The 13910-nt window shown below is 42.3% G+C and overlaps 1 protein-coding gene across 3 annotated transcripts in view; it reads right to left on the minus strand.

Moving 5' to 3' along the window:
• The window catches only part of PHACTR1 (phosphatase and actin regulator 1), a 301935-nt gene that overhangs the window by 36598 nt on the left and 251427 nt on the right, over window positions 1-13910 (minus strand). For all 3 annotated transcript variants that reach the window (XM_053979775.1, XM_053979759.1, XM_053979766.1), the window contains one exon: window positions 12313-12469. In XM_053979775.1, coding sequence (XP_053835750.1) covers window positions 12313-12469 — 157 coding nt within the window. The remainder of the gene's footprint in view (window positions 1-12312; window positions 12470-13910) is intronic.

Consider the following 13910-nt stretch of genomic DNA (forward strand, 5'->3'; position numbering starts at 1 on the left):
AGAGGGAACCTCCTTGTTTTGTTTGTGCCTGTTGCCTCTGGTCCTGTCACCAGGCCCCACTGAGAAGTGCCTGGCTCTGTCCCCACTGTACCCTTCCTTCAGATATTTATACACATTGATAAGATCTCCTGAGCCTTTTATCTAGGCTCAACAGTCCCAGCTCTCTCAGGTGCTCTCCACAGGGAGGATGCTCCAGTTCATCACCTCCATCATCTTTGTGGCCCTTTGTTGGACTCTCTGTCATATGCCAATATCTCTTTTCTACAGAGTCTTGATGATTCTTGTAGATCCCTTCCAACTCAGAATACGCTGTGATTCTGAGCCAGAAAGTCAACACAGCACTCCAGATGTGGCCTCATTAGTGCTCAGTAGAGTGGAAAGATCACATCCCTTTGTCTGCTGGCAATACTTTTTCTAATGCAGCCCAGAATACTATTAGGCATTCCCCCCCCCCCCCACCCCGCCCTCCCCAAGTTGCTGGCTGGTGTCCAACTTCATGCCCATCAGGACCTCCAGATCCTTTTCTATCAAGCTGCTCTCCAGCTGGGTAGCTCCCAACATTTCTGGTGCATGGGATTCCTTCCTAGGTCAGCAATTAGTGCTTGCCTTTGATGACCTTCATGAGATTTTTGCCAGCCCATGTCTCCAGTTTGTCAAGGTCCCTCTGGATGGCAGTGCTATCCTGCAGTGCATCACTCACACTCCCCAGTTTGGTGTCACCAGCTTGCTGAGGATAAGCTCCACCCGTCATCCAGATCATTAATGAAGGTTGTTAAAGAGGACTGGACCCAGTACTGACCCCTTGGGGTATACTGCTAGGTACTGGAGTCCAGCTAGACTTGGTGCCACTGAACACCAGCCTCTGGACTGGATGGGTAAATGGATTGAAAAGTCTGAGCGGCTGGGCCCATTCTTGGACACCTGAGGAATTTTACAAGAGACAGTGTTGAAAGCCTTACTGAAATCTACACAGACATTATCTATTGCTCCCTGGTAGTCCACCAGGTCATTAATTTCACAACTTCATCACATTAATCAAGCATGACTTGCCCTTGTGAATTCATGTTGACTACTGCTGACTTTTTTTGTCCTTTATGTGCCTGAATATGGTTTCCAGGATTAGCTTCTCCATCACCTTCCTAGTGAAGAATGTGAGGTCAACTGGCCTATAATTCCCTGACTTCTCTTTGAATATAGGAGTGACATTTGCTTTCCTTCTTGTCTTTGAGTATTTCTCCCAGCTGACACAATCAGTCAAAGGAATATTAAAGAAAATAAGGATGGCACTGAATCTTCAGTAATGCTGGTTCAAGTTCATCCTTTCATTTATACTTTTATGCTGAATAGTGAGGCAGCACTGCTCTCTGGAAGATTTTAACGCATGCCCTAATTGTTAAAACATGACATGACTAAGTGACAAGCACATAGAACTGGGAGAAACGCAAGGTATAGTGATGGGCAGGTGGGAGAATCAAATCTGAGGGCAGTCAAGTGTGTAACCATCAGGAAGGATGCTGAGACAAGTGAATTGTCATGCCTGGTATTCCTGCACTGATGCTTTGCATTTCCCCATCATTGTTTTGATATCTGCTCCAAAATTCTTCAGACTGAGGCTAAGTGCTGCACAATATCTTGAACCATGGTGGGGTGGTGGGGGCTACTAGCATTACTGAAATACAGTGAGAAATAAGATGGAATAAACACTCTGAAGAGAAGAATTAGTCAAGACAGAGTGAAATAAAAGTGCCTCCCAAGAAAGAGTCATATGTTAGTTTTCAGAGGCAAAAATCATCTTTCCACCACTGAGCCTTTTTAATGTCATGTCACATTAGAAAACATGATGGAGCCCTTTTCTGGCATTAAACAGTGCAGTGCAAAATATTGGCAGCTCTTTTAACTGCAGTAGAGTATTAGATTTTCTTTGCTAGTCTAGTCTGAAGGGGAAGATGAAATGGATGGTGCAATATCACATGGCTCTATAATGCTTGCAATTACCCAGGTTTGCCTATCTTATGTCTGCTCAGACAAGGGAAGGATGAATGGTTCTGGCACAATCTGACGGTAAAGGACACCAGGCATTTACACTCAGCTGTAGAGTCACAGGGCATGTTCTGGCTTTGGAACATCAGCCACTCCTTTCCCTGAAAGTAGCAGAGGGAGGTTTTGGGATCAGCTGGGGAATCCCATGATGAGGAGATGTAAAGGCACCAAACTCTTGTCAGAGAAGTTTCTCCCCACTTTGAGACTGATGTGCAGATCCAAACAAACCACTTCCTGTCAGAGGGGCTGTCTGCCCTCTTTCTTTTATAGCTGAACCTTGGATATTAAAGCTTCCCCAGGGTCCCTGTATAGGGGCACAGGGTGCTCTGGAAAAGCCAGAAATGGAGCACAGTTTGGGTAATCCAAATTCCCAGTGCAGCCAGAGGCTGAAGGAGATTGTTTCCCATGCCGCTTGCAGGTTTAACTGGAGGTGGGCCAGCTGATGGGGCTCTGAAAATACCTTCATGGCAGATGACCAGAGACCTTTCTCTGTACCTTCTGTGAGGGGCTCCCAAGGAGGGAGTTTAGTTACACTTTACAAGTAGCAGCCTTCCCAGTACCTTAAGGGGGCCCACAAGAGAGATGGAGAGGGCACAAGGGCATTGTCACAGGACAATGGAGAATGGCTTTAAACTGACAGAGGGAGGGTTTAGATAAGCTATTAGGAAAAAATCATTTGCTGTGGGGATGGTGAGGCACTGAAACAAATTCTGCATAGAAGTGGTGAATGCCCCATCCCTGGAAGTCAGGCTGGATGGGGCTTTGAGCACCCTGGTCTAGTGGGGGGTGTCTCTGCCTATGGCAGGGAAGTTAAAATCAGGTGGTCTTTAAGGTCCCTTCCAACCCAAACCATTCTATAATTCCATGAATCTGTGACCTCCCTGCATGCTCCCCTAATGGGTCTGGGTGCACCCAAGCTGTCATCTGCCACCCCACCAGGTAAATGATGTCCCCAAGCATGTAGAAGAGACAGGCCCTGGTCCAAGAGCCATGCCTGCTCCCCAGTGAAGAAGTAGGCTGGTGCCTCTGCAGCCCCTGATGTTTGAGATCAGGGTCCCTGCTTGCAGGCTTTTAAATCAAAGCCAGCTGATTGCAGGGAGGCAGGAAGACCGTTTCTGTCTTGATTACTGCAATAAAGGAAATCTTGAAGACTTTTCCAGCATGCTGAAAAACTCCAATATTCTGCAGGATAAATAGTCTAGCCTGACATTATAGATGCTTGCTCATTGAGCAAATACAATATATTGAATGCTTATTTTATTAATTATTCATTAACCAGTAGTGTTGCTGCCTCCTGAATTCAGGGATGTCAGTGAAGAACCAAGTTACTGAATTAATCTTGGTGCTAATGTGTTTTCCCTGTAGTTTGTTGGTTTGTTATTTATTATCAGAAAGGCAAGTAATGAATATTACTGGCTGCACACTTAGAGACACATTGATGTGGTCTACACATGAGAACACTTCCTCTTCACTAAAGTTATTAACACAAATGGTAATTTCACATGGTCAGGTCTGAGTCTAAGGACTTAGTTTAATTCCCACATATGGTCTGTGCAGTGCTTGTGAATCCCAATGCATTGAAACAGGAGCACAATTCTTATCCAAACCTACCTCTAAAAGACTAGTTGTAATTTTTCTGCAAAAAAAAAAAAAAAAAAAGGACCCCATTCATCTCTAAGGAAACTCCAGAGTTTCTAGGTATAGATGGATGACCATGCACACAAGCCAGACTTACCCTCTAGCAGTTCTCCTTGTACAGTAATAGCCACAGGGAACACATATGAGCACATATATAAACACAACTTTTAAATCCTGACTCGGATCAGCTTTTAAATATGTTTGACTGTTTTACAAGGCTTGCCTCTGTTAAATCTCGTGCACATGTGTTGCTAAATAGGCCATAATACACTGAAGTGGAGGGGAAATATAAACTATAACTTCTGAGAGAGGTTAAATATTTTGCTCAAAGAGCAATTTCTCCATTTTACAATCAGCAGACTATAAAGAGAATTTTTTTTCTGCCAGTCTGCTTCTTTTACCTTGTACTCCCACCTGATTTGTTTTCTTTACAGAAATTACAAGGTCGTCCAAGCTAAGCAACTGTTGTGCTTGTGATTAACTACCTACAATCAGGAGCTACAAAATATGAAGATTTATGGTTAGATTTTTTAGAGGTGGAAATCTATGAGCTAGTTCTTAATGGAGCTGCCCTAAATTTGTCAGTATTAACCAGTAAAAAAAGACAAACCTAACAAATAAACCACCTATGTTTTTAAAGCCAGAATATAACCTTTTGAAGCAGCTACCTCCTTGCTTGTGTTTGTTTCACCTGTTTTTATTAATGCCATTCTTTTACTCAAAAGAGAGTACTGCACAGACTCCATGTGGTCTCTTGTTTACTGGAAAAATAAGACTATTTCTATTACCAAAATATGATATTTTGTTACTACCACAAGCATCATTTATATCACCATGAATTATTTTGCCCAGCAGAGAAATGTGGCTTCCTCTTACATAAAAGCTGGTAGTAGTTTGACAACTAAAAGCAAAACTGCAATCAATTCGGGGCAGAAAATAAATGATACCACACCCCACTGACACTGCAAAGGAAATTAAGGTAGATTTAATATATTTGTCTCAGCTGTGTTGACAGCCTGAATTAGGCCTCAAATACAGGCTGTGTCAGGGGGCTGAAGAGTATGGGAAGCATGAAGGGGAAATTGTAACCTCATTAACACATTTTGCTTCAACTTCTGCAGAGAAAGGATGGGAGAAACAGATGTTGCAAAAACAGGGCAGCATGACTTGCCCTGCTTCCACGAGAGCAGAAACAGGAACAGTAACAGATCCCAGTAATAAAAATTCCTTTCTGGGCTGGTGACATTTCTTATTGAAATGAACTTTGGACATGATGAAACCACTAGCCATTTCATCAGTGGTCACACAGGTGCCTCTAGGAAGACCTTGCCCTCAAATGCCACTCTCTGCTGCCTACCATTAAAATCATCCCTCTCCTCAGAAGAACGTTTCTCCTCCTTTATAGTAGCATAAATAAATGTCTCTGTACATTTGGAGCTCCATTGTCTAACATGGAGAGACACATCTGCCCAAGGACAGACTATATCTACTCTGCAAGGCTTTGCTTCCATAAATAACAAAACATCTGCTGGCCCTAGCTGAGCAAAATTGATGGGGGCAGGGTTTTATCCCATCCCAAGGTGGAGCTGCAAAAGTTAAGGACACTGTTCATTCCCCAAACCAAGGAGTGTGTATAGGTGACGTGTTCTGTGGTGACATTGTCATCCCTTGATTGCTCCACTGACCTTTTGCTACAGCAAATTACTCAGACAAAGCAAACTCATCCTGCTAGCTATGAAATGCAAAACAACCATCAAATATCAAAACAATAGTAATAGCATCATGATGTTAGACATGCCTTTTTCTGTGATGAATGATGATGATGTTAGCCATGGAAATTCCTCATACAAAGAGGTAAGTGCAAACCGTGCTCAGAAATGAGGATCCTGGTTCTACTGAAAGACAGAGTTAGATGTCTAAAGAGATCGTGGTATTGGTGTGGCTTTTTGAAAGCACACAAATATTGCTGTCAATGAGAGTTTGTCAACTAATGCAATGTTCCAAAGTTCATAGGCATGGATGTACTTTTTGAGACCCCAACATACTTTAAATAAATAGACAAACAAGCAAACAAACAAATAAACATGTGTGCATCTCTTTCAGTGGCTTGCCTGAGGTTGGAAGGCTGGTGGAAGATGGAGCCTTCTCAGAGTACTGTAACTACAAAGCCACCTTTCCTTTCAGTGGAGCAGAACTCACCAGGACATTGATCACAGAAAAGAGGGCTGACAAGGGCCTTGAACGCCCATCTCCCTTCTGAACCCATGCACAGAACCCAGACCAGTTCTGCTCAGAGTATGTATTCCCAGCAGTTGTGCCCAGAGGTGTAATGGTAGCTCTGTTTGAGCTCAGCACCCATAAATAATCACCTGCTTTTCCTGCCTTCCTCCTGATGCTAAGGGCAATTTCAATAGCTCCCTTGGGGTTTCTGCAGACAAATAGCTAAACTAAAAGGGGAAAAAATGCCATTCTCCCTAGGTACCATTGCAGCTAAAACTGAGGCTCAGCCCTTTGCAGTTTTTCTCCGTCACCCCCATTCATGTATCTAGTGCTGTTGCATCGTCCCTAATCCAGGATTTAGATGAGCTCGTTTACCACAATCCCATTTTCCGTGTGATTTATCCCTGCATGTGAAGAGGCATGCTTCATGCACATCTGCGCATGCGTGCTGCCGTCAGGGATGAGCTCTTGCTTTAGGCACTTGCTTTTCTCTCATTAGTGGAAGCTAACAATAAGTGTGAGAATTGCAGACGTCAAACGTAATTAGGAAGAAATTATTTCACGTTACCCAACAAAATGAGGTCTTTGAATAAAGCCTAATCCTGCTGTCTGCCCATTCTTTTTATCCCTAAATGACTCGGAGATAGGGAGGGTGCAAACTGCCCTCCACAGCACTGGATGGGGAGCAGCCATGAGGAGATTCAGCCATGATCAACAGGATCCATCATGCTGCCGTTCTCTGGCTGAATAAACCCTTCCCTAGTGGGACTGCAACATTGCTTAAAGAATTAACTGTTTCAAAAAGCTAAATCTCTTCACAGCCTAAATATTAGTAAATAAAAATGATTGCTTCAAACTGTTCAGTTCCTTCAGACCTCTCAAGGAACAGCTGTGCATTTCGGTGACTGTGCAAGCCTTGCAGACTGACCCTTCCTCAGTACTGCTAGTATTTGTCACCTTCATGGTGATGCTGACAGCCCAATCCTCTTCCCAAACTGTCCAATTTTTCTACTCTTCTTTCTTCTTCTTTCTAGTATCTGATACGAATTAGTCCAAAAACCTTGCAGCAGCCTCATGACATTTTAAAAATCAATGACAATTTTTTGTACTTGTGGGAATTCACTAACTTCATTCAATCACAGGATTTCTGTTTCTTAGCAGCATTTTTCGGAACAGCTGAAGAATACGCAGTATTGACCAGGGAATGTGTAGATTACCTTTCTCAACAAGGTGGTAGGTGAGCACCATCTGTCAAACCTGCCATTCCATAAAGTTTTATGACTTCTCATGCTGCGTTTCTCAGCCACGGACATTTCGGTACTATTTCCAAAACATCAATGGGACTGTAAAGGCACATCTAGCAGGTGTGCATGCCCAAATCCCAAGTGTACCTATTTACAGCCATATGCCCACAGACAGTGTCTCTGTGATCTACTGCCTCATGATCCTTGCAATATACTACTTATATTGCTTCAGATCATGATTTTGCACTTGCTGGTGTAAGGGCAGTACCCCGTAAGGTATTGTAGTGAATAAATCTAGGGCTATACAAAAAACAATGCAGAGCACTACTGTATATCTAGCAGAGGAACTTGCCTCTAATTCACTGCTTAAAACCAGCAGAACATATATAGTGACACACACAGGATTCAGTTGAGCAATCGGAAGAGCATCTCTTAAAGTCAGGAAAGAGGCAATAGGTAGTTTGTTACTTTCTTCATTTGTTCCTCATTTTACTGGTTAGCTAACGTGCGGAAGGCTGCTCCCCCATCTCATCTCTCTTTGCTTTCACACTGGGCAAGGTAAATAAGACCCCTACAACTAACAGCTTTTGGCAGCAGCACAACACAAACTCTTTTTGGATTGCAAAATCTTACTGGGTTGCCTGTGGCACCTTCCAGTGAAGGGCAGCAGTCCCCTGACAAGCACTACTGCCAGTGGACAGCTTTTATGTGTCTCCTGTGCCTCCAGATCTGCAGACAGTGGGTAGGAGTGTGCTGATGAGACAGACATTATGCTGACCAGTAATAATACTGTGAATATCAAGAAGTTCCCTTGACATTGATTATTAACAACATGATGATAGCACACTGATTACCAGACATTTTGTGTTATTAGATCATCCAATTCCAGCAGGTGGGAGAAGCCAGGATGGAAACAATCAGGGAAAACAAATAAATACACTTTGTACTTGAAAAGCAGCAGACTAAAAGCTCAGCTTTAATACTCCTGTATCTAATTGCTAATGAGCACCTTCACCAGAGTTGGTGGGTTATGAGATTCAAAAATACTTGAATGCTTTAGAAAGCCTCCCTTGTAGGATGTGTGGCAGATCAGTCGGTCTAAAGACACACGTCTCAGAGTATGGGGGAGACTTTGTGAAAGACATACAAAGCAACCAGACTCCTGAGGTCTTCCCATTCTGAGACTGCAAAGTCTGGTGCTTGTAACAGTGATTACAGAGACACTGTAATCACTAAACATGTTGATTGAGAAAGTCTGTGAGGTGTCTTATGGCCACCATTATGATTCTGTGGTGAAAGGGAAGTGCAAGGACTGGCACTGAAGCACCTGTCCCAGTACCTGGGAACATTCCTGCAGTCTCTGGGACACACGCAGCTCTGCTGTCCATCACCCAGCACTGCTGGCCCTCCTTTTAACCAGGGCTTCCTGACAGGCCTTAATCATTCCCCAGGAAAACCTCCAAGCTCACTGTCACAGCCTGGATATATCCCACTCCTCTCACCCTGACAGCCACTGAAAACTAAATCCAAGTCTTCCTGGCTGCTTCTCTAACTGGAATAACAGGGAACCTGTGCTTCCCAGCAGGTCCAACACAGCCAGTGAGACAGGCAGAAGAGAGACATCTGTCTTTTCCCTTCCTCTCCCTGTTAACTTTCAGAGTGCTGTTTTTTGTCCTGTGTTCTCCTTTCTGTCTTACAGTCACACATGCACACTTCTTGAGCAGCTGTGAAGCTGTGCAGGCACCAGAGGGATAAAATGGAGAAGTCTGGGAGAAGCTGAACAGTAAAAAAAAAAAGAAAAAAAAAAGGAACACCATACTCACTTAAAGATTTATTTAGCACAGAAGGTTTGCATTTCAGAGTAGAAGATAATGGAGTAGTGAGGGTTTTTAGCAGCCAAGAACATGGTTTCCAGCATCCATTTCCCATCCCCATGCCACATGTGATTTTGAGCTGAGAGTTCTGCATCTTAATTCACTATTTTTGCTCCTTGCTTCATAGGAGATGTTACATTTTGGAGCAATCCATTCTGGTTTGGTTAGAGGAAGAGGTCTTCTAATTAATCACTCTAATCAATTGCCATAATTGCTATGTAAGGACTCCTCAGAAATAGTTTATGGTGCAGTGGCCAGTTCATGTGGCTGGAATTCATACGATGTGGAATCTCCTACCTTTGCTAGGACATATTTTACCACCTTGGGCAAGAAGCTCCATTTTTGCTGGGGTCTGCATGTGCTGAGCCATGATACAGGACACAGACCAGGAAAGCACAACATTCATGTGAAGTGTTTTATGACAGGCAAAGAATTTGTCTCATGGCTGAGCAAACACCAAGGTGTGTAGTGGGCCAGGCCCTGCTATAAGATACAGTCCCTGCAGCCTCACCCTTACAACTGGCCAGGTGTAAGTCAAGGCACTATTCTCCCAGCATGGGAAACAGTGAATTCTACTCTGGAGTCTCTCTTCCAGTTGGCTGATGTAACACTGAAGTCATTACAATTTTTTGGGAATAACAGGAGGTTCAGAGGTTTCAAGTTACATTTAAATAGGATCTGAACAGACCTTTCTGAGCCAAGCTGATTCCCAGTGCAACTCTAATAAGGCTGGAGGAACTGCACCTGGGATGATTTTGGTCCCACACAATATGTCAATGGCCAATCTCAGTATGCCTGGATAGAGGCATCTTTGAAAAAGATATTCTCTTTATAGTACTAAATTCTGATCTGCCAAATGTGGCAGCCAATGAGCTCTTCCAAACGAAATACTGTCAGGATTATGCATAAATACTTAAGTATCCTAATCAGCCACTTGGTGAAAATTAATTGATCCATTACAGACAATAACTATATGCTGAAGTTTTTATTCTGCATTTTTTACTTCTGTAAGTAGCATATGTGATTTGATTGGCTGGATATTTTAAACCCTAGGGGCTCATTGGTGGAGCAGTACAAATCCCTCTGAAATCCAAAATTGCCAGCTGCAATTATAGTCTGCATCTAGCATCTTCTCTAAGGACTATAAATGCTTCACTACTTTAATTTTGCTTGGCATTTGCATCACTGTGTGACAATTACCAAGCAACAGCAAAGGATGGATTCAGTAATAAAGTCTGGACAGTAAGGAAATACTGTCCAAATTGAAATATTCTCTCTATTTTAATCTAATATTCATCAGTTTGTGCACATGGATATATCACATTTTGACACAGAGCACTGGTAAGACAGGCACCTTTCTTTTTTTGCTGCTGAAATGCCTATGGCTTCTTACATATTAAATATGAGCAAAACAGTTTTCTCCTCATATTTCTTTATTGTTTTCAACTACTCAAAAGGATGAGATACTAAGTTGTAAATAGTAGTAATTAAAAGGTCAGACTGGCAACTACATCATTCCAGGTTAAGGCTTGTGAAAGTCTACCATTTTCAGTGATGTTACACTGATATAAAGTAGGAATGAAACAGCAGTTTCATTCAGCTCAGCTATTTTTTGAACTCAAATATAAACAGTTTTATTTATTTGAACTATTTGTGATTGCCCCTAAATCCTAGCTGTATTAGAAGACAAGATCAGGCATTACAGCTCAAACTATTAAACCCAGATTAGCAGAGATACAATTGGGGAAACAAAAAAACAACATTATAAGAATATGGGGCTTTGCATATGGCCAAAAATAGTTTCCCTTGTTAAAAAAGGCATTTGCTGAAAAAAATACTGTTTAGCGAGGAAAACAGCAGGTTTTGGATGGGTGAAAAATAAAATACTTATAATGAAAAAGATCTGGTGCACAGTGAGTTGTGCAGAATCAGTGTTTATAAATGACACTACTTTCCTTCATCAGCTATAGCTGGCAAACTTCAGAAGGACCTAAGTAATTTAGGCAAATGGGCAACACAGTGGAAATGCTGTTCAATGTCATTGCAAGGTGAAGCAGTGAGAGACAAAAATTCTTCAGATGCTTCTAAAGGGTTCAAATTTAATCATATAAGCACTGGGATCTTGCTGTCCTGTGCTGTTCTTTGGGACCCAGAGCTCCAGTGCAGCTACAGTCTAACAAGGTTGGAATAAAGCTGAACAAAGACTGAACTGAAAAATCACAGCACCAACAACAGTGCAGCATCACCTTACATATTCTGGGCATGTTTGCTGAAGCCCCTCAAGAAGAATACTGAAAAATTAGACAGGTTTTGGACTAGGCTGAGCATGATCCAGCACAAAACTTTCAAAGATAGTTTGGAAAGGTGTGGTTAGTTTATTCCAAGGAGGTGATAAACAAGGCCACGAAAGAAAAGTAAGTAAAATGCTGAAAGTGGTATTTACCAGGAGCTCCTATTCTTCCTGTCTCCACAACATGGTAGCAGTGTTTCCCCCTTATCCATCCACCCCCAAAATAAAATAATGAAAATGTGCAAGAAAATCTCAACAACTGGCTAGTCATCTCCTCCTTGTGGTTTTCTCACTGGAGGGCAAGTAAGAGCATTCACCAGCTCTGTGTACCACCAAGCTGACAACGTAGGAGGATTCAATTGATTACAGAAATGATGGCATGCACATAGAAGGTTCTTAGACAGTTCTGTCTGACCTCAGTTTAGTAATTCTTGTCAGAAGTCCTCCACATTTAATGGCCACCCCTTTACACCCCATGCAATACAGAAAACCAGAACAGCTGGTGAGTCACACTGTTATGAAGAAGAAAGTGTCTAGACAGAGTAAATCTGTCCAACCTAACCCAATGAAGGCAAGTACTGAAGGACAAACTATTTTGCATCAGGAAAAGTCTCAGCTACTCACAGGTGATGCAGTCAGAAGAGAGTTATACTTGTGACCTTTGGCCAAACTAATAGCTTATAAAATGGCACCTACAGCTACAGTCTGAAATGTTATCAAAGCTGAACATTTTCCAATGATGTGCCAAAAAGAACCCAATTCATGTAGCTCATGCTGACACTTAACCAAAGTTCCCATAGCATATGCCAGAAAAATGAAATGGGGAGCCATATGGGAAGCTTTATTGGACCAGAAATAATGTATAGAACCATTTTTTCCCTCTCCATGGCTTTTCCCCTTCAATATTGTAACCAAAAAGATCTCAAATGTTAAAAGACTAAGTAAAAAAACTACATCCCACCAGATATTTCCAAAAGCAAGAGTTAAAAAAATGTTTGTCTCTTACCTTGTTAGCTTTGTCCCAATCTGCTGCCTAAGTTCAAGCCTCTCTTCATCAGTCTGCATGGGGAGGATGTTCTTTTCCTCCAGCTCTCGCTTGGAAGGCCTGTTGCTTAGTTTGATTGCTAAAGAATCCTTCCTGCAGAGTTTCCTTGCCAGGGGGCCTGTGGGAGAGAGGAGAGGCTCTGCCAAAAGAGGTGTCATCATTTCATTACAGCATGCACCTGGCAAAGAAGTACTAGCCAAGGGAGGATATCAGGCTCTCCTTTACACTGGTGTGGACTATGGGAAAAGGGATGTCATTAACTTCATGTGCTCAATTAACCTCAATTCCTATCATAATTAGGAAAAGCTGAAATTGGTAGGTATACAGGAAATAGAAATTAATATATTGCTCCATAGAAGGGAATGGAGAAGAAGGGCTTGTTTCAGAATTGCTAGTAGCATCTGTAGCTTTCTCTAGCACAGTATTTCCACATAATGGAATGAAAAATTCAACCTCAGAATCTGGCCAGGCAGCAGACCTATAGCATGTGAAAAGAAAAGGGTATCTGAATGTCTCTTGCAATGTAATATCAAGACATCCAAGCTAAAACTAGAAGGAATCAGAAGTCAATCAGAAGCAGCACAAATCTCTATGCACATTAACTAACTGCTTCCAGGGCAGTGGCAAAGACACTAAAAAACAGTGTTCTTTTATGGCTCAAATTTGCTTTCTTAGGCTTGTGTCCAAAGCAGTTTGAGCAAGGAAGACAGACACAGAGAGACACAAACACATGAGAGCTTGTCAGGAGAGTGTGAGATAGTGCAGTTCTGCTCTGTTTTTAGTATAAGGGTAAACACTGATTAATTTCACTTGCAGGGTAAGGTGGGGTGCTGAGGAGGTGAAATATGCCTGTTTTAGAATCTTTCTGTGTGTTTTAAAAGGGATGTTGTTTGATTGTACTGCTTCCAGTTTTCAGAAGAAAAGAAAGGTAAGGGCCTGGAACTTCAATGTCTAGGATGACAAACAGTTGTCATACATAAAGTACTGTATCTTTTCTTCATGGGACAGTCCTATGATGCCACACTGAGGCAGGAACTGGGTTTCCTCACAGAGGTCAGGAAGGCCACAGGTCCTTTCCCAGTCTGTAATTGTGATATGGTGTCCTGGGTTGGCTACATGATGCTTGTATCCCCAATTTTCTGTTTATGCTGGATAATAAATTTTGCACCTTTAGGACTTGTTCCGAGAGCGAAGGGGGGAGAGAAGAAGTGTGGAGTTTGTTGGGAGAGGGGCCACTTGAATTGTTTTTCTAAAGGAAACCCCTTTAGAGGTTTTTCTCCCAAAATTGCCCTAAACCAGGATATATGGTTATCAATTAACCTCTTCTTATGTGAGCCCAATCCTCTGATTGTGACCCCTTTCAAAGCATGTGCTCATTTATGATTCCAAAATCATTTTGGAAAATGAAATTAATTATATATAAAAGCTCTGATTCTCTACGTGTGGCACTTATTTCATCCTCCTGAAGTAACTATTGAGATGTTCTTGACTTAAGACAAAGGCAGGGCTTCTCTTCACCACGGGCATTTGGGAAAGCAAATCCAAAAGCCCATTTGTAA

The sequence above is a fragment of the Vidua macroura genome, chromosome 1 (assembly GCF_024509145.1).
Source record: "Vidua macroura isolate BioBank_ID:100142 chromosome 1, ASM2450914v1, whole genome shotgun sequence".
Lineage (NCBI taxonomy): Eukaryota > Metazoa > Chordata > Aves > Passeriformes > Viduidae > Vidua > Vidua macroura.